General features: G+C 36.8%; 1 protein-coding gene across 1 annotated transcript in view; it reads left to right on the top strand.

Annotated features, from left to right (window-relative positions):
* BICC1 (BicC family RNA binding protein 1) overlaps positions 1-24765 on the top strand; it is a 115640-nt gene that overhangs the window by 34846 nt on the left and 56029 nt on the right. Inside the window, exons 2-3 of the mRNA XM_072869942.1 lie at positions 3949-3995; positions 22038-22107. Of these exons, the coding sequence (XP_072726043.1) occupies positions 3949-3995; positions 22038-22107 (117 nt within the window). The remainder of the gene's footprint in view (positions 1-3948; positions 3996-22037; positions 22108-24765) is intronic.

Raw genomic sequence — 24765 nt, 5'->3', positions numbered from 1 at the left:
TGACCTAGCAGACTTTTTTCCTAAACACAAATTAACACTTGCTTTTATCTCAGTTTATCTGATTTGAGGTAAACCTCAATGGCTTAGTAAATTGCAGCTTGTTGTAGTGAACATTGTAAATGGTTTCCACTTTTAATGACTTGTGTATACATTTCATAACTCTTCTCTTGCTCATTTCCCTGCAAAAGATGCTGGTTGTGTCTTGTTGTTTGAACAAAATCTGTTTAGCCGTTCAATTATGAAAGAAATGGATAAATTTCCCCTTGTGTTTGGCTACTCTTACTGTTTTCAGAAGTGCTAGAACTGTCTTTGCCTGCTTTGGAGAGGAAGAAAGGCTTCAAGATAATTTCACGTGAATACTAAATGTTTCGCACACACGTTGGAAACTTTCTTAAATATAGGTACTTAGTTTGGAGGTAAACATAGATTAAAATGTATGTAATTGTGGGTAGCATCCCAAAATTTTTAAACTACTGATGAAATTTAATTTTTCTTAACTGTAATTTCTCCTCATAGAAGTAAGAAAGCAAATTTTAGGAAGCTAAGTAAATAAGAGTGAACCAATATAATTGGTACAAAGAGTTATATCAAGAGGAGGGAGGGCAAAAGGAGGAAATAGGTGGAGAATAGCTAACCTAAAAGGAAACGCAATATACTGCTTCATGTAGTTTACCTTCAAATTTTTAGGCATTTTTTTTCTTTTATAGTGAAAGATACCATCCTAAGTGTAACTCTGTACTTTAAGCCACAATTCTGAGCATTTTTTTTTAATTCTGTTCATAATGCAGATGGTAGTGACTAGATCACCTTAATATACAAAAACTATTTTATATGAGAAATGATTAGAGGCGTATGCCTTCATGGATTAAATAGGGCTGCATCATGGACACAAAGTGACAAAATAGTAGTATATTGCAATATGTTTTTAATCATGTGAAGAACTGCTTTAAGGTATAGAGACTTTAAACTTTGGTGCCTTTTCCAAAAAACACCATACAGTCTTCCCTGCCTTTTCGTAGATATCGTGAGACCTGACAAATGGGTTATCATAAAACATATCTTAGGTGCTGAAAAGCTATCATGAAAGACCATATCTTTATAGTATGGTATAACAACTAAAACCACTGATTATTAACTAAAGATGTTTCTAAAGTGCCATTTGCTCCAACTTCACTATTCTCCATACTGGGGTTTTTGTGTGAACCCAGTTTAGGATGTTCTCATTCCCTGTTCTTCCTTGCTTCGTCCGTGCTTGTTGGAGTCCATCTGTTGTGCCATACAGTTGTTGGTGGGGCCAAGCTGTAAATCAGGTCCAGAATGATTCAGCTTAAAAATAAACCTACAATAAAAAGCTTGGAATTTGCTTTGTCAGCATTCTATTTAAATGCCCTGCAGAGCATCACTACTGTTATCTAAGCCATCTCTTGTTTGTATTCAGTTTAGAAATCATGTATTTGCAGCTGGAACAAAATCTGTCTATTCTCAAAACTGCGACTTCAGCCTCACATCTGTCAAGTTCTCATCTCCAATCTATCTCCTGTACCCTCTGATTAAAAGCACGTTGGTCCCGTGTTTCACTTGAAATAGTGTGGGTGGTACTCACTTCCCAAAAGTGTTTCATAGCTACTCCTGAGTTAATGGAAAATTTGTAAAACAACACGCATCTATGAAGTGGCTGCTGTCAAAAAGTTGTGTTTTTCTGCTAGTATCTGTAGCTTGTAAATCTGAAAAACTGAAATCTTCTCGATTGTTTTCTCTGCTTCCAGAAAACCTTGTTCTGGTGAAACTTGCACCAGTTTTCTCTTCTCTTAGAGGCACTTGCGGGTTTTGAGGGCAAGGAGGGCTTTGTTTTTTTCTCAGACTTGTGGAATTGCGGATTCTGGCGTTGCTCTGCAGCAAGGTGGCTGCTTGACAGGCTTCATTCACTGCCTCTGCTCTGACTACATTTGAGTTTAATACAGTTCAGAAGTTCATGTTACTTAATAAAACCTTGTAGTGTACACTTTTTCCATGGCATTCAAGTGGTGTTATTGATATTTTGAGAAGCCTATTTCAAATGTAGTGGCATTGCTTCCTCTGGGGTAGAAGAAGTTGTCTCATGCCACTAGCCTGTGTCTGCTCAGTTGCATTTGTTCTTATGTTGCATTAGATGAATTAATGTTAACTGAAGAGTTTGGGATTGCTTGTGTAATAGACAGAGTGGGGAGAACTAAGTACCTGAAACAGTTTTGAAGCCAGGGTGATGGGGTGAGGTTTGTTTTGTACATGAGAAATACAGAAAAATCACAATGACTGAGTTTCTTCAGCAATCCAATACCATTCAGGAAACTTTTTTTTGCACTTGGAGTTCCCTTTGGAGGCATCCCTTTGTCCAGGGAAGAGGAAATGATCCTCTTCATAATTAGTTTGACCTACTGTGTTTTGAATTGGCTGCTAAGTCTCAGGTTGCAACACAGATAAGCTACAACATAAGCTATATGCAGTTGTATCATTTTAAGTGCAATAATTTACATTAACTAAATATACAATTATGGGTTTAAATACATGCGGGCAATAATCCAGGCCCTAATGCAGGTCTTGCTCTTGAAATTACATTACTGAATTACACGATCGCTTCTTGTAAGCTTCCAAGCTGTGTTCTACAATGATGTTTTGTTGTCCCCACTGTTCTTGAAAAGTACTCTGAAGCCTCTATACTTTGTTTACAGCCTACATGCTGACAAAAGTAAGAGTGAATAACAACTAAATGCATTTCCTTTTATGTAAATACAAATGTCCCAGTGTGACCAGTACAGCCCTAGAGTACGGGGAGCATTTCAGTGTGCTGGCATGTGTTCCTCTGGGGATGCCTGTTTTCCCTGCTCATCCTCTCTGAAACTGAGGTCCTGGGACACCCCCTCATGCTTAGCCCCTTGTACTGGGGCAGTTGGCACTGCAAGAGGTGTGTGTTGGATGTGAGGCAGGGGGTGGAGGGTGATGGAGGGTTCTCCATTGTCTCTTCTCCTCCAAAAAGGGTTGGTGTGAAGAGTATTTTCTGATGGTGTTTCTCTTCCTCAAGTCAAAATTTTAAGCTTTTAGGCTTTGATTTCCTAGGCTAACAAGGTCAAGATCTCTTAGTTTTTTCCCTGCTTTAACAAGCACTTCTTTGCCCAGAGTTGCCAAGCCCTACCAGCAGCCATGTTCAGTGCCACTTGTAGCTTCGAGTCATCTTTCTTGAATGTCATTCTCAAATGTGCTCATGCCTCTGGTTTGTACAATGGCTCCATTTCTAGTGGAAGTATCTAGGGTTGCCTTTTGGTTTTCAGCTGCTTTGAATGTAGTAGCTCATAAACATTGGCTGGTGGAAATTACATGTTGCAAAATGTCACTGGATAACAAGCAATTGAGAAAGGAATATTCAACAACACTAATAAGTATTTAGATTTTTGTGTCACTTTCTAAGGCTCAATAAACCACATAGCAGTAGCTCTATATTTCACTTCAATATAAAAAATAGCAGAATAGAGGAAAAATATTTTTAACATGATTCTGGCTTACCGTAATGCTTATTCTTGTTTTGGTTCTAATTTTTAATCTTGATATAATAGATCTTGTGCCCTCCTAGCTTTCTTTTGATCCTTCTATTAGCAGAATTACATCACAAAGTGTGCAGTGTGAATAAATCCTTAGACTTACATGACCATATTTACTTTGTAACTCAAATATGTATCAGTATATTATAGCTCTAGTATGCAAATACAAACATCTGCTTGGGCTCCATCCTTAGCAAGTGACTTGCAAAAGGTTGTTCCGGGTATTAGTCAGTTGTTAACAAATGTTTATTGCATGAGGAAAAATTACCCGGAGTTATAATTTCACAGGAGCGCATACTCGTTGATAATTTCAATATGTAAACCTGTACATTTTCTCCTATGTATTTAGTAACCAGATCCCACTTTTGTTTTACAGCTGCTGCAGAGGGCAAAGGGAAAAGTGGGGAAGACTTTTTTCAGAAGGTAAGAAAGATATTTCAATGCTATAATATCAATTGACTAGAAGAAAAATGATGCCTATTGCTCATTCATGAGATCAACTAGTTAAACTTAATGTGCAGTTTCCACTGTGTTGATCAAATCTTTTAAAAATGTTTTTGTCATTTAATGTCTACTAACCATCAGCTGTGCATGGAATGTGATGAGAAATATGTTCTTTGTATGCTACTGTCATTAATGCACAACATCTTAAGTATTCTTTAATTGAAAATGTCAGAAAATGCATTATGAAAGTTTATTTTGCTTAATAGCAGGGGGTTCATCCAAAAGAGGTTGTGAGGTGTTCTGAAGGTTTTTATGTCTATGTATAAATGCTACACCCTGTTATTGAAAAACTGACATGAAACTTATTGTGATATCGTTGAAAGCATAAGTATTTGGTTGAGAAATGCAAAGGCCTTTTAAGAAAGAAATGCACAATCCACAGAGTGATTCAATAAAGTTTGTGGTTAGACAGAGGCACGGAAGGACTGGAAAAAATAGTCCTGCAGCAACTAAACTACAAAGAGAAACATGGTCAAGAGTAATGATTTTGAAATTACTTTTGCAAAGCAACATGGTTTGTTTTGGTTGTTTGGTTGGGGTGTTTGGTTTTTTTTTGGGGGGGGATCAAGAATAGTGTGTAAAAAATATTATTTATGAGTTATGCTAATGAAGATCTGCATATAGTATGCTAATGAAAATGATGAGATGTTTTGTGTTTCTGAACTATAGAGGAGGCGGTGTAAATTTTCATGCTGTATACTGAAATGCCTTGAAACTGCTTTTTGACTGGTTGTCCGGTAAACAAGTAGCATGCTGTATTTTCCATGTTTTCTTTGTAGTTATAAGTGGTACTTCTAAAAAGGTCTGGTTTTTAGATGTGAAAGAATACTTTATCTTGCACGTGGTTGTCAGATGCTTTGATGAAGGCTGGTGGGGAGGAGTATGTATACTGCCAAAATGTTTGTTTTAGTATTTTATGGGAGTCTTCAGATTATGACTGACAATGAGTTACTTTTCTGAATGTGGTGCTTGTGCTTAACTGTCTAATATTAGTGTGCACAGAGGAGAATTTGTCAATAATTCTTCTTTAGGTTTTTATCAAAACGCATGTTTTGTTTTGTTTTTTTACTTGCTGCAACAAAGCGAAGCCATAGTAGTGTATACTTCATTCTACACATCACTCATTTTACAACAGTGTTTTCTCACACTTGTATAAATCTGCTCATAATTCTTGAAGCTATAGAAAAAATATTTCCTCTGAGTGGGACTGAGTGTCTTATATATTTGACATGTGTATTTGGATATTTGATTATTTACTGTAGATATGATGTACCTTACAATTATGTAGTTATTAGTATAATAGCAAAAAATACTGTTTTGAATTTAATAGGAAAGCAAAATGTGCTAGAACTTCAAGTATGTGAATAAGAGTACACTACTTTCCTTATGATAATAGATGTAGTGGCTATTTTGCCATTAATGTATTGTCATACACGTGCATAATTATATAGGCACAGTGTGGATGCTGCAATAGGTTAAAGTTGCTTAATTTTGACTGGCATTCTTCTTACAGGCTCAACTCTATAGTTTAGATTACTGAAGTTTCTAAGTACATACACACGATACTACAGCTAATAAAAACAGATGGAAACTATCTTCTTTGCGAGTTTTCTTTTGTTCAAAAAAATCTTTGGACAGTTGCTCATAGCTTACTCACCGTCTCTGTCTGTGCAATTTCCTTTAATCAGGGTTAAGCTTTTTCCTTTTTCATGTGAAATGAATAAGGCAGAGTTTCTGGGGGTAAAATGAAGACTCTTTTCATGTGTTTCAGGTTGTGTAGCAAGGAAGAAAGTGATTTGTAGCATTAAAAACACATTGCAAACTAAGATGGCAAGATACTTTCAGAAACTTAATATGAATGTGAAGCTACAGTAAATGCATTTTTCTAAATAGTTTTGAAAACGAGACTTTCTTCAGGGCGTTATTGGCAGGCTTTTGAGTGGAACGGGATAGGGAAATGCATCATTTAAGAGGCACATCAAGAACTGAGGTTGTAATTTGCATAAATAGTGCCACGCATAGTATTTTCTGACAAACTGTATCTTCGATGTGCTGAAGTTATTGTTGGGTGGAAGGGGTGTGTGAGGTGAAAGAAGTTTTCGTATGAATGTTGAAATGACAGAATTGCCAAGGGCAAAGATTCAAGAAGGTGATTCCATATGTCAAGACACGCAGACCAAGACAGAGGAGAGAGGAGGCTGGTACTGGAGGGAGTGAGACAGTGCTGACTTCTTGCAGATGGCTCTAAGTGGCTGCTAGGTCTTGCCTGGTGGCTAGTCAACAGGGGACAGTGCTCAGTTCTTTATTAGCATGCCCTCAGGAGGAACAAGTTGCTTGTATACTCTTGGAGCTGGGCTTGAAGTCAGGGACTCAGCATGGATTGTTAAACTACGTGTAGTATGCTCTAATGAATCTGTCATGCTTTTAAAGAAAGTTAAGTTAATACAAGGTTTTGGTGCTAAGTGGTCTTTTGCTGGTCTTCAAACATGTGAGCAAGCAGTGTTACTTTCTTCGATTTTCATAGTCAAGCAGACGCTCAGTGGATGTGAACTGGTCCTATCAACTTTTAACATATGAAGTTGAATAACAATTTAAATGCCAAAATGCATTATTTCACTGAGCGTTTTAGCAGAAACAAGCACGTGCTCTGCAGTTGCTGGTGGAGTTACAGAATAAGCCCCAGTTCTTGGCTGCAAAGGGTAAATTAAGCTAATATTTCTGCCCTGTCATGGCACTGAAGATCAAGTGAAGTGCCCCTTCCTCTCCTCCTGAATTAAAATGAAAAGTAGATAAATAATTTTTGGTAGTGTCACTTTAAAAAATCTGAAGACTTTAGCATACTTTCTTCTAATATTTTTTTTTAGTTTTAGTATTGCTTCAAAGAAGGGAAACCTAACATAGTCTAATGTGGATTTTTCAAAACCAATGGGAGCTACTAATAATTTAGCAAGAAATAAGTAAATAACGTGATAGTTTTCTCTCTAGACCTCTCTGATCTGCAGTTCAGTGACCAATAATCTTAAATAAACATGGATTGGTTTGCTGTTGTGTTACATACTATTTATGTAAAAGATCCTTGTGGACCTTGCTCTATATATTATTGTCCTAATTTATTCTGTGAGAGTAATACATAATATGAAGTTATTACTTGTTCTTGATCCAAAGCCCATTTTCAGTTTATGGTGGAATTTTTCCACTGAGTTCCATAACATCTGGTTCACGCCTCATAGGCAAGCAAGGCCCTTCCTAGACAAAGCCAGGACATTGTTCCAAGGAACATATAATTTATGTAGCACTATAGATATGCATGGCACTCATATAAAATGTAAGAAGGTGGTGGGTCTCTGCCCTGAAGAGTTCATAATCCAAAACAGATGAGGGTCGGCCGTGTGGACAGAGGGGAATTTAATGTGTCATTTCTGTTTGCTTTTAGTTCTTGCCTCATCAAGTCTTCTTTTTCTTAAACACTTGGAAACCTTAGTGCTGATGATAACCTTTCATTCTGAAATTTCTCAAGGCAAGAGAAATTTTCTCATCTAGCCTTATCATGGGACTGTCAACAGTATGGTGGGCAATAGGTGAAGGTTGTGGGTTTAGTAGAAGTTGGATGGAGTTCTTGGGCTAACATGGGACTGCACGTGCAGAAGGTAGTGACTGGAAATGATGCACATGTGGTGCTCTGCTCAAGTGCTTGACTCTAGGTCAGATGTAAGCTGCTTATTTCGGCATAATTCACTGTATATGTGTGTTAGTCATGGGCTTTTGGAGTGTTTCTGAAGGGGCTCCTTAGCTCTTCCTTTCCTGGCTTTCAAGAGTTCATTTGCAGAATTTGGTTTTGTGGAAAGCCCAATATACTACCAGCCAGCTGTAACTGGTGGGTTTTATTGTTTCTGAATGTTTGAGATTATTCAGGTTTTGTGGGGGTTTTTTGTTTGGGTTTTTTTTAATCGAAGAAAAATGGTGTTTGTAGGAATATATTCATTTGCACAGTTGCAGATACTTAAGGCTTTTTAAGATATCACTGGATTTAGGCAAACAGTCATTGAAATGCTTGTGCTTCTCTTGACTGCAGACTCTGTTATTCCCTGAAGGGGATGTAATCATGCTTGGAAGTGTGAAGATGCAAATCAGCAAATGTTGCATGTGTGTACCAAAATCTCTCCTGTTAATTATTAGGAGCTTAGGAGTGTAAAGGAAGACTAGGGTATTCTTTTTTTTTTTCTTTTAATTTTCCTTCATGTCCTTACATGTAACGTGTTTCATCTGTGGCTTCTTACTTTATTAAATGAGTAGCACCTTAAAAGATATTGAGGCCATTTTGGAAGTAATACTTGGTGAAACCATCCTTTAAAAGCAGTTTATCTTCCAGTATAGATATTGGAAACAGTAGCACTGAGAGATTTAAAAGAAAACAAAACCAAAACCAAACAAAATTGCGATTATTTGAAGACTTGAAAAATAGGTAAATCTAATTGCATCTTTAATCACCTTTCTGTTAAATTCCTCTTCGGTTTGCAGTATTTATTAATAAATGTACATTACCTTTTATTTGTGTAGGAGGCTCTGGCAGCAAAGGCAGTAAGGAAGCTGCCTCAAGCTCTCTTCGTTTATCTAAGACAGTAAAAGAGCTTGTTTTGCAACATCCTGTGTTTTCACTTGTATCTTTGAAAAATGTTTCTTAGGTTGATCTGGGGCAAACCTTGTAACTTCTGCAAAATTCTTATGTGTGAAGGTATTGATACAGTGTTTATGTATACATGAATGTTTTTCTAAGTATAGGTAGTATATACTGATACAAAGAAATGTAACTAAAAAAAGTTACATTTTTCTGTCTGCAGTAGGTCAGGCTTGAAAGTTGGTTGGTCTTCCTTTTTAATATCTGAATATGAAATGTGTAGGTAGAGCTTCAAATGCAAATGGCTTAGGACATTTTCAGGCATAAAAAATATTAATCATTGACCTGAGAATAAGATGTCTCAGGCTGATTGTTGTCCATGTTCAGCAGTAACTTTTGAAGGGCTTTCCATGTGTCTTCATCCATGACTTCTCTTGAACTGCCTATTTGTAATTATAGTTTCCCTAAGGCTATACTCCTGTTTCTGATGGCAACCACTCAGCTATTGGTTTCTTCCAGTGCTATTTATCTTGCTAGTGAGACAGAGTTCATGGTTATTTACACATTATTATGGGGCTTGTCTCTATTTCAACCACAGGAGTAGTTTTGAACTGCAGAAACTGGTTCCACACCTTCCACTTTTTCTGGGTAGAAATCAGTATCTGCATTAGCATTAAAATAACCTCTTGATGTAGAGTTTAGCTCATAGCCTGTGACAAGGATATATTAAGGGCTATACATTTCCAGAATGTGCTTGAAATGCCCGGTTGTGCTAGGCTGTGATGGGAACACTGGCATGCACTTCTAATTTACATTGAGCTTCTTCTCATTTAGCTTCCCGGGAAAAGGAAGTGACTGCTCAGAGAGGGTGGTATGGATTAGAGAGTTGAAAGAATGTCAGTGGCAGTCAACATTCACAGGAGATCTTGAGATTGAGAGGTTTGTCTCCCTTTTGGCAAAACCACACCCAGTGGAAAGGAGGAGAATGTTTAGGTTGGATCGGTTTCTCTAAAAAGGTAAATCAAAAATGCTTACTTAACTTTTTGCTTAGTTTGGGCAGAGCTAAGTGGTGGGAAGGCTTCATTCTTGTGGAAAACTGCATTCATCCAGTCTCTAGTATGGCAATAATTCTGTGAAGGGAATGGAGTAATTACAAGGTTTTTTATTTTTTTTATTTCATCTTTAGTTTCTTCTGTGTTGCTTCTGCTATAATGGGGACAATCTTGAGAGTCTACCTGTAATATGAAAATGCTCTCTGATGGGCCTAATCCGTGGAGTGCCCACTGCAGGTAGAAGTCTTAAAACAGCAACTGTCCTTGCTGAGTTCCTTGTGAATAATTCCCTTGGCCAGAAACAGTGAGGATTTTGATCCCATAGTATTACACTGAGTGACTTTCTACATCACCTTTTGGAGCTCGATCTGAGTTCCAAGTGAATCGGAGTTTTAGTTGATGGTGAAGTCCTATTTTATGCCACCTTATTGCTATACTTAATGTTTTGTGCAAGATCTCTTGAATTGTAAAGCAACAGAGAAGGAGCAATTTGTCACCACAGTCTTGATTGAGATGCTTAATCCTTTTCACTCTGAAAGTTAAATCCTCTCTTAAAATAGAGAAGGGATTTCGGTGTTCAGAAATGCTTGTACTCTTTTCTTTCCCTCCAAAAAAAGAAGAAAGAGGAGGTGAGTATGAGAAAGGTACAAATGAATAATATACACTGGGTTCCTGATTTGTAGGGAGGAGACTTGCTGCTTCTGCTTTTGGAGAAATGAGTTGGCTGCATATTGGTGTTTCTAATGATGTGCTGGGGGGGACTTCATTTTTAAGTAGTATTTTTTTTCTTAGATAAATTTCCCCCTTTTTCTATTACTTGTGTAGAATTAATTAATGCTGTACACAGATACAATTATAGCTTTTTTTTTTGCATGCTTAGATAATCCCTTTACATTTTTGACTAAACTTAATTTTATTTTAAATAAATGACTGAATTACCTGTGACCCTTGATTAATATTTCCATTGAGGGTGAACAAAACATTCAAGTCAAGTAAAGGAAGGACTTTAATGTTTCTCTGTAGGTAAGGGCATTTGATCGATAGAGTTTTCTTCTTGCTTAACTTTATTTGCTGTATTTGTAAATTAAGTACAAAGTTCTGGAAATGTTATTGTTGCAGAAGGTTCACTTAGTGCAGTTTTTGGACGCAGCAACAATACTGCAATAATTGCCTGCTTAAACAAGACCCTTGTTTTAAGAATGATCTTTCCCAGTTCATTTCAGGTAAAGGGAAGGTTAAAAAAAGATGCCGTGTGTGTGTGCATGCATGTGTTCTCTTCCCTTCTAAGCTAAAAATGCCTTAATGGAAAAGGAAACAATGTAAATTCCAAAGCCATATCCACATAGGTAGCTTTCCCCAATTCTCTCTTTACTGATTTAGAGCTTTTATTTATAGCCTGAAAGTTTGAGTTGTAAAGCTGATGTTGTTTACAATGCTGCCTTTATTACCTTTACATATAATCTGTTAATGAGGTTTTTTTTGATGCATGATCAGCTGATACCCATTGACCAAACTATGAATTAATGAATACATTGCCTATGATGTTAATTGTGTCCTCTAATTTTAGCTTCAGTACCTGAAGCTAAAATTATCTTTGTGCAAGATGAAGTAAGATGAAGACATCCTGCACATGCTTGCCTTAATTCTTGATAAAGTCATTAGAAATAGCTGTGAATACCTAGTGAAGATGGTAAATTTGTTTGGAGTTAATCTGGGCTAGGATATAGACCTTGACAACAACAAACAGCTTGCTTGCTTCTTTGTGGAAGTCTCAAACTGTACATGCAGACCACAAAATTATTGGTCATGAGAAGTTAGAGGAAAGCATGTTAGTATTTTGCTTAGTTTGACATGAAGCTGTGTAGAAGTATGCAAATGGGTAACAGGCATGTCTTCCTTCTGTTGCATTTTTATTCCTGAATCTAGATTAGTTGGAAAATTCAGAGACACTTTAATTCTTTGGATAAAGTTATTTTGGCATTTAGTAAAGTTAGCTTAAAACAAAAATCAGTTTGACAAAGATGGACAAATTAGTATGTGAAGATCAAATTCCTGCAGTATTGAAACAAATGACTTACAGTGGAAGCACGAAAAAGTGGTATCGAACCTTATCCATACAGCTTATCCTATATGATAGTCTCTAAAATAATTTAAATATTACCCTTTTCAAAGACAGATAAAGTTAGGGGAGAAGGACTAGCCAAGCAGTCACATACAGATACTTTTCTAAAAATGTGTTTGGGGTTTCTGACAGTCGGAATATAAAGTAGGGTAGGGGTACCTGATTTTCCTATAAGACACACATGCACTCATGTCCTTGCACTTGGGAAGGCACTTTTTTCATACTGCTCCTTCCTGTACAGAAACTTACACAACTGGGGCTTGATCCTTGTCCTCCCTATGCCTCAAAACAATGTATTGTGTACTTTTAAGTAGTTTATGCTTACATGTAAACTGTTAGTATTGGCAATCTAAATTAAGAACAAACTTGCTCAAGTGTTTTCTGTGTTTTATAGTTTTAATTCTTCCTATGCTACCACTCGGCATAGGAGATGTTTTTTCTGTCACACAGGAGCAAAAACTGCAAACTCTAAATCATGTTTTAGTCTGGAAAGCGTGGGTGCCTCGGGGCCATCTGCTACTGCTTCTGCTCAGAAATAGCCCCTCTCCCTTACCTGCAGAAAGGTAGCATTAATACTGTGGAGTCTGTACTGTGTACAGTAATACTATGGATGCACTGTACTACCTTCTTTTTAGAGTAGTATTTGTAATATAAACAGTGAATTCTAATTTTGAATTTTGTATGTAGACCACCTTAGGGGGTAAAAAACCACAACAGGGCTTGGGATAGGAATCCATTGCTATACCCCAAATGTAGGCTGGACTTGCAAAAGAGCCACATATTTGCACTTAGCTTTGGGCTAAGTTTTGTCATCTGTTTTTTAACTTCTTATATGCCCCGTGTTTCCTCACCGAACCCAGTAGTCCTTGATGGTGTGCCATTGATGTGTTCTGGCTCTGGCATCTCAAGCCCTTACTCTGGCCTCACCAGTTTTAGAGGCTGAATTTACACTGTGAGTTCCTGAGTAACATTACACATTTCCTTTTTGTGCCTTGTTCTTCCTTCCCATCCTTGTTCATCCCCTGCTTTCTCCTCCCTCCCAACCCCCAAAAAAACAACAAACCATTAAATATAATACTCCTTTTGGTTCCAGTTACACACATTGCTCTGTTCTTGCTGCCAAAACTCATGTTCAAGGATTAGTCATCTTCTCAGATACTGCTGCTTCACCACTTCGCCATTAGAAGAAGGTGAAATAAGTATCAGCCCATGTAGAATTTTACTTGTCTATGGCGACTCTTCAGCTCAGGTCTTCTCCTGCTTATATAGAAATTTATTTTTTTTTATTTTAATGCAAATGATATTCCATGTTTCAAATAAACTATAAGAGTAAAGTTGTTTATGCTGCTCTAAATGCATACCTACTGAGGGAGCCACACTAACTTAATACAACTTCTCTGAAAGCAGAAGATACTTTCATGAACATTTTATGTCTGTGAAACAAAATATTCAGAGACTGGCAAAATTTCTGTGTGTTTTTACTAGGCATCCTGAGGTCTGATTTTAAAAGTGTCACATCACCATTTGGTTAATACTGAATTAGACTGTACCTGTAATGGTTTCATTTTCTAAAATGAAACGCTCATTTGAATGTTGAAAATTTTTAACTAGTGAAATCTGCAATACTGAACTTTGGCTTTTTTTGTGAGAGTTAGTAAATTGGATAACTAATCCCTTTGCCCTCCTATTCTTGCCTTGTTGATTACAAGCAGATTTTGCATCAACACTGTGACTGTGTTTATGTTGAACTTTTGTCTGTGTGTCTTCCTTCTTAGAAAAAAAAAATGTTTTTGTTGTCAAAATTAAAATAAAATTGCTGATCAACTGGAACTTCAAACTTTTAAATTTTCTCTGCAGAGCCCCAGCTTTCACTGTGGTTCTTAAAGCTGTATTCAGAATGCAAGCTTATGCTTTTCATGTCAGTTTGATTTATAAATACTTGTTGAGTTGGCTGTTCACTTTGTGGCTTTTTTGTTGAGTTGAAGCAGTTGGAGCACTTGATTTATGAAAACTGCACATTTTAGCAGAAAGTGTTGGTATCAAACGCAGCTTCTGTACATTTTTAAATGATGGTGGATAGGGACCTGTATCTGTCTTAATATTTATGTCTACTAACAAGCCATTTTACAAATGTTGCTGGGATTAAGACAGTATTACATGTCAGTTTTATATTAACCAATGTCACTACTTATTTAAGATTGTTGAAGGTGTAAAGGAAAATTAACAGGCACAAAATGAGGACAAGGTTTATCTTGTGGTAAAATAAATGTGATCAGACCACTTTGATCTCTCTCATAATATTGTCAGTTAACTACTGAATTAATTTTGTATCCTGAAGAATGTTTTAGGTAATATTTGGAAAAACAAAATCTGTATCAGGTGATGGATGACAGTTAGTAAAATTCCATCATGTTTTGGTCTCCTTTTTGTAAGAAACCTGGCTTTGGAGTGGTTTTGACACTTAAAAAAAAAAGAATCTGACTTGGTACAGCCTTTGTTTTCTAAAGGTCACTTTATCATTCAAGACCATACTTACAAAGCTTTTGCAGGTATTTAATCTTAAGGTTATTGAACAAGCATTGTGATTTAACCTCACTGCTTAGGTATTTTCCATTTTATCCTTTAAACAGTGTGTTCCCTGTGAATAATTAAGCAATTAAAATGTACCTGTAGAAGAGCAAAAAGATATGCGGTAGGGTTCAGGAATCAGTTGTGCTGGGAGAAGTCAGGATGGCTGTGGATGGCAGGAATCTTTCTTCTACAGTAGATCTTAGTAGAATATCAACATAATGCTTGGCTTGCTTTCTGCAGCCACAACTTCTTGACTGTTTTGGATCTGCAAAAAGAGTGTTAGTTTTTGTAACAGTAAAACTATCTTCACATTAATATTGAATGTTTATGAAGGAACATAGTTGTCAGGTTTTGCAAGGTCATTACCATGGTACTACTTTTGCTTTTACTATTGATATTCCTGGATTTCTTTTTCTCTGCCATCTTGTGCAGTAATTTTCATCTTTGTGTTCTGTAAAATTGATGGAACAAATTTTCTTGAGGATCGGGGAAAAATGGTTCTCAGAAAACAGTACCATTAAAAATGGGGATGGGTACAGTGATGTAACAAAACCATCAGTCACCTTTCCTTCAGCAACTGTGTATGAAATATTTCTTGGGTATGAGTTGTCCTCCATAAATGTATCAATCTACGGTAATCCATAAAGAACTACTGTGTTTTCTTTAACCTGATGGAGATTCAACTTCAAAACAAGATTAACAAACACCCGTTTATAGAATTTCTCTTATCATGACCTTTATGTAAATAATACTTTTTCTAATCCTCTGTCCTTCCCTGTCCTCGTCCTACCCTCACACATGGGATTTTCTCCTCTGCAGCAATTTTTAACTGTACACATGTACACTGGGAAGCACTTGTTTCTTAGTACATGTTGGGGGTTGCTTCTGGCCCCAAGCGCTTTACAGTTCTTATTTTATGTCAGTGGAGAAAGGGATATTTATTGATGCTTTGTTAAAATGGGGATTAGGAGCCATCTTGGACTTGCAGATGCAATTGACTCTGAAGTTCCAGATGGTCATGTTGCCAATAATAATGCTCTAGAGGTGCCCTTATACTTGCTGCTCCGAGGCGTGCTCACAGAATGTAAATGAACAGAGTCTATCCTGCATTTCCAGTCCCTCCCCAATATCTGCTTGATGGAGAACTTGATCCTTGCAATTTTCTTTTTTTTTTTTTTCTGGGGGGGGGAGGGATGGCTACTGATGCAGCTCAGCCATCTATATTTTGTCTCATATGTCAATGTGTTTTTTGTTCTTTTTTTAATTCACAGTAGTTTCCCCCTCTTTCCCCATTTGCTTTTTTCCCTTGACTTGTTACATTTGCATTGCATCAAACTTTTTTCAATTTTAAACTTCATACTGCTTGGAAAAATTGCATCTTATCTGATCATACCTTTTTGTCTTGCTGGAAGATGATTTTATACTAAGAAATGCTCTCTCTGTGAGATGTGTAAGCGCCAGGTTGAGAATTACATGAAGAGTGACTAAAGATAATTCAGAATGTAATTTGGGCCCTGTCTTGGTTGTATGCTTTGTGGTAATTTTTTTTTTGTCTGCATGCAGAGGCAGTTTCTGAGTAAAAACCAAGATCTGTAAAGATATAATTTTTTCCCTACAGTGTCCTTTTTTGCTTTGTCACTTAACCTGCTGAAGGAGAAAGACCTGCCCCCAGTACCCCAGAGGGAACTGGATCACTTTTAGAAGAGTTAATGAAGTTAGGAGAATCACTGCCTCATTCCCTCCCCTGCTTCTCATCTACCTCTGTGTTTTATTCTGCCTCAGACAATAATGATTTTTATTTTCATGGATATGATCACCTGAAGTTACTCATCTTAATTTTCTTTTGTATAATTTACTCAACCAGTCTGCTCCAGCCGTTTTTACAGTCAACTCTTGTAAGAAGTGACTTTGCCTCCGGTCTTGAGATTGCTAGAGGTAGTTCCCCTTGTTAGGGAAGGGATTTTTGAAACTTGTTTCTTGGTGCCAAATTAAAATGGAGGTTAGTTTCTTGCATTATCTCCACTTACTGAAATTTTAGGTCCTTGCTTACAATGTATTCTGGATTTTATTGCAGTGTTGTGGGGTTTTTTTTAAGCTAAAATACTTCATGCAGTATTTTCAGCTTTGAGCATTTGTCACCAGGTGCTTGGACAGGATTTGTAGTCCGCTTATCAGAAATTAAGCGTAGTCTCTGAAATATTCCAAGTAGCAAAGAAGTTAGGTGCTCTCTGAGGATTTGCATTGTTTGATAGTTGAAAATAAGGTACTGTTGCAGTACTTCACGTTTAAATATCTAGTGCCATTGATGTTGATCTAAACCTAGGTGTTTCTGCTTGTTTTTAACCTGCACAGAGGAAATCCTAGGAAAACTCTTTGAACACAAAACCACAAAAACTCAGCTGTTCAAAACATGACATGGACAGATAAATAGAAACACCAGTGGGCATACAATTTCTTTGCTTTCTAGGGTTTTTAATAGCATGAAAAACTCAGGGTATTTACAAAACCTAGTATTGTGCATTTAAAAAAAAAGATTTTCTTAAATATAGATTAAGATACATTTTTATCTGTTCTAAAAATATAACTTAAATGTTTACAAGGTTTTTAACATCTATGCTTATTCATTGTCTAAGTACTCTACATGTTAAAATGGTGTATATATCTTCTGTTGTATTAAGCAAGGTTGAACTGACGAAGCTAATTCCTTACACTGAAAGAGAGGGTTTTTCCATTGATGAAATAACAAACTTACTTTTTTTGGCAGTTACACTTGCAGTTCTGAGAGTTACTTTTGTCATTTCAGTGGGAATGAGCTCATTGAGCTCAAGTTGAGAAAACCAATTGCAGAAACCCACTGGCAGATGCAGGTTCCTCTCTTACTCTTCTTTTCCTTTCACCATGAATAAGAACTGAGGCCGAAATGGCTAAGATGCATGAATCCCAAAGGTGGGAAGATCAGAAATAGGTAACTTCGTAACAATACTAACTATTAAGAATACTACTGTCATTTAATGTGCTTGTTTTAAATGAAGAAAGGTCTTTTTGATAGGTTGTTCTCTTTCATCTACTGCCTGTAAAATACTTCACTTGAATTCTGAAATGCTTGTGGGCTTTTGGGGAGTTTTGGTGGTTGGAATTTTTTTGCATTCAGGACATTCCAGTTTCCATCCAAAATCAGTTAAACAAAAATTACAATGTAAGGAGAAGTAACTTCTTACTGTCTTAATGTAAAAACTCCCCAAGGTGCCTAAACTATACATTTTTTCAAGCTGGAATACAAGGAAGCCAAAAGCTTTTCATCCAGCTGCCTTACAGCTAGAGGGGTTTTTTTCATGAAGGCCCAATGATTTGCAACTAGAACCAGTTTTTTCAGGGTCAGGGCACAGTCTTATTTATTTTGTTGGTATCTTCCAGTATCTTGTGTCAACTTCTGTATGTTGTCCCCCAAGAATAGCTTACGTATTTTTGGCTACGTAAACACCACAATTTCTCCTGGGGAAAGGAGAGGAAGGGAAGATGTAGATAAATTATTTCTTGGGATTCCCTGCATTTTGAGAAGCAGCAGCATGGGGTTATTTACTACGTGATTAAATCTTGCTGCCAAATGTGCCTGCTCCTTTTGGTCAGTTGATCCTTCGAGGTGAGGAGAGTACTGATTAGTATAAACCCTATCACTTATTTTATGTGAAAAGAAGGGAAGCCGAAGCAGAGGTGCTGTTCTACAGTCTAGATGATCATGAACTCTGATTCACTCATTCCTAGGCTGAATTTCCTCTAAATGTTTTGTAACTAAAGTATTTATACAATTAAAATACATGTGTATATATCTACATCACTTGTAAAGTGAGTTCTGTTTTCTGTTTTGTTCATTTAGGAGCAGTACTGTTGTTTTCAGGGCATGTGGCATAACACTGAGTTTTCACTAATAAAACTATTCCATTTCAACATGAAGTTGAGGGTTTTGTGCAATGATTCCAAATGTGTTTCAGGAAAAAAAAAAAAAATCCTGGCACTTAAAACTGCCTGGGTTAGAATGGTAAAACAAAACTAAAAGTTGATTCAGCAGTGATCTACACTATGCAGAGTTTTACTGTTGCACAGTTTTCAACATCATCTTTACCTTCTAGTTTAACAGTTCTAGTAAAAACTCAGTTTCTTGTTTTCTAGAGCTTTGTGACACTCCTGCTGTTACAATAAATAAAATACATAAATAATAAAATACATACAATAAATAGTTAAAGTAAGCAATATAGTTTAAACTCTTCTTAAGGGTTCCTATGAAAGCCCTGATTTCTCAAAAATAAAACCAGAAGTTACTTTCCATTGCAAACCTTTTTAGGCAGTTAAAATTCTCAAATTGTTTTACAGGCAAGATAAATTATTTTCACTGGTGAAAAAAATAAGTGCTGCAGCAAAAACTATTTTATTTTTTTCCTATATAATATGTGGTTTTCAAAATTGTGGAAAATATGATTATTGCAATTAGCTTGGAATTTATGATAAAGTTTACTACTTGGAGTTGAAAGCCAGCACATACTCTGAGCATTTTTGTACTTCAATAAATGCACTTAATTTAAATGCATCCAGACTTACTCTTTTTTTTTTTTGCCTAACTGCCTAAGACAGGAGATAAACTTTGTCTTTGTAGTGACCAAACTGAGTCGTCTTTTTGGTCTAATGTGGTAACTTTTAGCATTGCATTCTCCAAAGAGCTTAAGGATATTAGGTGGCCAGATCTCAGTGGCTGCCAGTCAGACTTCTTTTCCTTTGAAGATCTCGTATGCATCTTTCTCGTATGTCCCCAGAATGTGTGCATCTCTGAAGTTGTGGGCTTTCATTTTGTTTTGGTTTAGCATGAGAAATGGGGAGGATTTAATTTCTTTAAGACAAAAGTCTCCAAACTTTATTGAGAGGGTAAAGGACTGATGGGATGTAACACTTGTCTTGAATGACATTCATTCACCCCTCTTCTGTCTCCTCTCTTGTGGTTCCCTTTATGTTGCATCTTCTTTAACTCAGTCCTGCACCATTCTTTGTTTTAGCATTTACCTTCTCCTTTTAACTAATGCTTTTCTGTTTTCTGTGTATTTCCTCACCTGTTGCACAATTAAGAATAATCCTGGCCCAAAGCCCTTTATCAGACACAAGTGAGTTCTTTGAAATAGCTTTTTTCACATCTGGATTGGCAAATGGTGAAAAGTATGTGTATGTTGCTGATAGAATTTCACCCTCCTGGAAATGTCTTATTTCAGCTGTAACTTATTATCCAATAGTTGCTGAAACAAAAAATATAGTATAATGAAGTCTGGCTGACACTTTCAGTTTTTCCACATGGTGTACTAATCTGGAAGTTCTTGCGGTGTCCCAGGGATTTTGATGTAGAAGATAAAAATTAAGAATTGTTAGAGAAGTCTGCCTTAGTTCTGAATTATACTATTATTTAAAATATATTGGTATTGTGTCTGTTTTCTTAATGTATTCATTCTCTTCTTGGAAGTGGCTTTGTTAATTATTTTGGAATTTGAATTTTTTTATTATTGCTTATGCTTGTTGTAGATGACTAGAAGTACTAAAATATACTGCTTTGCTTAATATCTCCCCCCCTCCTCCCCCATTTTGCTGGGTTGACTTTTTTTAATAGAGTCTGCTTCTTACGGCAATAAAGTATTCTTTCAGTTCTTCTGATTTAGGGTTTTTTCTAGTTTACAGCCTAAGTTTACAGTGAGCACTTGTTTACTTGTTACCATTATATGTTTTAAATAATCTCCTTAATACTTATTACCCCCCTTTTTGGCAAAAGTATTTTCACATAGACTCAGTAACTAAAATAGTATGACCCAGCAGATCAAGGGAGGTGGCTATTCCTGTCTGCTCAGTTACTGTGAGACTGCATATGGAGTACTGTCCAGGTATGTCCCCCTCAGCCCAAGAAAGACGCTGACAAGCGGGAGTGACTCCAGTGGACGATCACCAGGTTGATCAAGGGCCTGGAGCAGCTGATGTACGAAGAGAAGCTGAGAGCAGGGTTTGTTCAGCATGGAGGAGGTGAGGTAAAAGAGGGATCTAACAGCAGTCGTCCGCTACCCCATGGGTGGTTAGAAGCTATACTGAGTCAGGCTCCTCCTAAAAGTGCACAGGCAACAACGGCCAAAGGTTGAGCAAAGGAAAAATTAACCAGATATGAGAAAATAATTTCTCGGTAAAAGTGGTGCACTGGAATAAGTGTGCAGAGAGACTGTGAAATGTCCTTCCTTGAATTGGAGGTAATGAGAGCTTGATGGGCAAGGCACTGACAGCAACGTGACCTAACTTTGCAGTTGGCCCTGCTGTGAGCATGAGGTTGGACTTAAATGACTTCCAGAGGTCCCCTTCTTCCAAATTTGTTCTGTGATTCTAGGACCACTTCTAATTAACATTAGTCAAGCTGAGCAAACTGTTTGCTCTTAATCTCTTTTATAATAAGCTACTGAAATTTTCGAGGGAGTGAGGACCCTTTTGCTTGTTGCTGTACAAGATCTTGTCCATGTGTGAGCAGAACTGGACAATTTGTTCCAGGTGAAAATTCATCAGGGCCTTCTATAATCAACATGTCTATTAAAAAAAACCCTTGTCTGATGCGGCCTAGTATGATATTTGTTTAATAGATGCATTTTCTTGGCGTCCTACAACCATCTTGTCAGACTAATATGGGTAGATCTTTCTCATTTCTTCAGGCCTTCATAATGATGAGATACTCTCTTCTTACTCATGATGATCGGATACTCTCATCTCAAGTGTGGTGAGAGATATGATCTCATCATACTTATTGATGAGATCTCAATATAAAAGAGAAATTCTTTAGTCTCAGACAGGCCCAGCATTTCTTAGAACTGAATTTCAGTTCATATATATGAAGTCTGTGGTGTCATTCAGTTCCTTCTCCTGTATTACTGCTAAATGTGTTAGTGATGCACTGTAACTCTGTGCCAGTATTAAATTTCAGTATCATATGCCTGTGGCTAGTGGATTTATTCACTAAAACAAGCAGCAGAATGAGAGGCTACAGGGAGCCAAATGACTACATGGATTTCAAAGTATAAGCGTGAGTGTGTGCGTTTTGAAGTCTGGATAGACTGACAATGAAAAGTTGCTTTCAGGTAAAGGTGAGGAAAAAAACCAACCAAACGTGAAGGCAAACTGATGTATCTTGACTTATGGAGACTCAAAAGGACTTGATTTAAATTTGATAGGCTTTACTTAGAAGCCATTTTGAGATAACTAAAGAAATATTTTTATTGAATTGTAAAGCTTTGAAATTTCCTCTGAGATGGACCTAGAGCATGCTGTAGCTAGTAGTGGTTATATGAACTTCATGGAAACTGTTGAGCATCTTGGTTTTCTCTTGGTTTTTCTTTTGAATTATCAGAACTCAGCTCCACCTATCACCAGAAAAAAATTCTTCTCAAGAAACCCAGAAAAGTAGTTAATGACTTGTGCTATGTATAAGTAATAATAGTCAACAGATTTAAAAATTGTAAACAGCATCTTTTCCAAAAATGAACTTTTGACTTTGTAGGAGAACAATAAAAACTTAATTTTTCATAAATGCTTTCTTTTAACAGATTATGGAAGAAACAAATACACAGATTGCTTGGCCATCAAAATTGAAGATTGGGGCAAAATCGAAAAAAGGTATTTAGTTTTTTTCTTTATGTGTGGAATTAGTTGTTAGAGTAGTAAAACCACAGAATAAACAATACTGTCTTTAGAGTCACCGTATCAATACTGGACACCTGAAGTATTTTAATTTCAGTCTACTGTTTTTACAAGAATTTCTTGAAGTTATCTCAGCTTTATGTAGATATTTGACGTACAAACCCATTTTTAAGTAGCTTGCAGTATTTTATTATCAAGACTATTGTACTTACTCTCTATGGCATGTGTGCTTTCTTCTGTATAACTCTACATCTAACCTGAACAGTTTCTTTATTTTACAGCAGCCAAAAGTAGTTAGTCTTTCTGGTAACATTGTAGATTAGTGGGTGTTCTGTGGGGTTTTTTGTTTGTTTTTTATACAGTACAAAGATGTGTGTTGGTTAAGTCCAGTTAGAACAATATATACTCATTGTGTCCCTGACAGAGACAGTCTGTATGCTTTTTTGGTTTCTTTAAGAAACCTAAGCACAGCTGTTTCTTAGGAATGGCCAGTATTATGTGTTTTAAATTATACTGCTTTTGGAAGTACAGTCTATTAATGTGAACCAAGTACACAATCTGAAACATCTCTTTTTGAAATAAGCCTTCTAGTTCTCTTCTTGAAATATGGCTGTGACTGAATGAAAGTAATACTTAATTCCTCTTCTGCAGGAAAAATGAAATTGGGAGTGATTTCTAACATTGCTTGTATTTTCTGTTCAGGCTGATACATATTAAAACCAAGAAAGTGGAGTTCAAATAATTCCTCTGTACATTATATTTAGGATGTATATGTGGAGATGTGGGATAACCTTTGTAAATAAAGAAGGTCTCATGGGAAGAAAAATAATCTCTTTAGAAAGGTGTAGGATTAATAATAATTTTATGGTGTAAAGGGAGATTTAGTCTCTGAGGTACTTTCCCACATGGTATTGAAGTACAAATTGATTGAATCCCCCCGCCCGCCCCTTAGAATAGAATCATTAACGTTGGAAAAGACCTCTGATCATCTAGTCCAACTGTCAACCCAACACCTCCATGCCTACTAAACCATATCCTGAAGTGCCACATCCACATGTTTTTTGAACTCCTCCAGGGATGGTGACTCCACCACCTCTCTCTGAGCAGCCTGTTCCAATGCTTGACCACCCTTTTCAGTAAAGAAATTTTTCCTAATATCCAATCTAAACCTCTCCTGACGTAACTTGAGGCCATTTCCTCTCATCCTAAAAACTTGCATGGAAAAAGAATCTCACTTGAGAGGGGAAAAATGGGAAAGGAATTCAGACTGGAAAAAATGCAGGTGTTGTGTATGTATATATTTATATGTGGAACTAATGTTTATAGTAATGTGAGAGTGACAAGGTCTCTGTGCAAACCTGTGCTCTACCTGTGCTGTTCTGCATACTTTCTGCCTGAGGTGCTATGAATTGATACACAGCTAGAGCTCCTCAGGAAGCTGAAGCAGGAGAGTTTGTTTTTTCTTTTGAGGGGAGAGAAGAGGAAATAAAGTAGTACCTGCATTTGTTTTCTTCCAAATCTAAGTGAGCCTAGTTCTGAAGATGAAAAGCATGGATGAAAGGCCTCGAAAAGAGGGATAAGAGAGGTGGCTGGCTGGGATTCTGGATTGGTAACTTAGAGATGCAGCTTTATATGTAGATTAATTTAATCTCTTTATTAGTGATCTCAAAGAGAAGATAATGTTAGATTTGTGGTGAAGCTTTATCAGTATATGGAATGAATTTGAATACTAGGGGAAATAAACCAGCTAAAAGTTATAAGCTGACAATAACTAATATAATAGCTAATATAACTAAAAATTGAGGGGAGGGAACGTGTAATACAGCTGGGCATACTGAGTGCATCTGCAGCGGGAACGATTATCCTGGACAGTCTTTATGCCAAAAGAAATGTTAGGTAGTGATGGGCTGCAAACTAGGCATTTTAGCAATATGCTATACTATTAAAAAAAGGTTTAAAATGCCTGTGGACTGCAGGGTGGCTCTAGAGTTAAGACTTTTACTCTGTGGCTAGCTTTGCTCTGGGAAGTTATCTGTGTATATACACATAAGAGAGTAAATTACAATATGTGTACAAAGAACCCCTTAACCTAGAGGTTCCTATTTCTTGTGAAATTAAGTGTAGTTTATACATTCTGTTTACGCTTGGTATCAATTGTTTGCAATTCTGTAACTTTCCATTTGCAGCTACAGCAGCTGTTTATATAGGGAAAATATTCTAAGTATTTAACATACTCAAGCTTCACTTAATGACATTTTGTGATTGAGAGGAGAGTCTGCAACAAATAACTGGGTGGCTCTCCGGGGACTTGAACTCAGAACATGCTATCTTTCCCTGTCTCCTTGGCTGGAAACAGTGTGCCTGATAAGCAGTCATTCAGTGAGGGAGAAGTAGTTACAGATGGACAGTCTTACACCCCAGCCATACACTGTCCCCTATCACAGTCAAGTGATACAAAAGTGTTCACATAATTTTCTAGTATAATTTGCCTGCAGTTTCAGTAGCATCACATTCTGTGGATGTCTGTTGTGGCCTTTGGTTGTTCATAGCTTTCCTCCCAAATTATGAGGGGAAAAACAATCATTAGGAAGACATATCTAGCTGTGTTGTTGTTTGTCATGTTGTTCAGTCTAT

Source organism: Ciconia boyciana, chromosome 8 (genome assembly GCF_034638445.1).
Source record: "Ciconia boyciana chromosome 8, ASM3463844v1, whole genome shotgun sequence".
In the NCBI taxonomy this organism is placed as follows: Eukaryota; Metazoa; Chordata; class Aves; order Ciconiiformes; family Ciconiidae; genus Ciconia; species Ciconia boyciana.
This window is presented reverse-complemented; position numbering and strand designations above follow the sequence as displayed.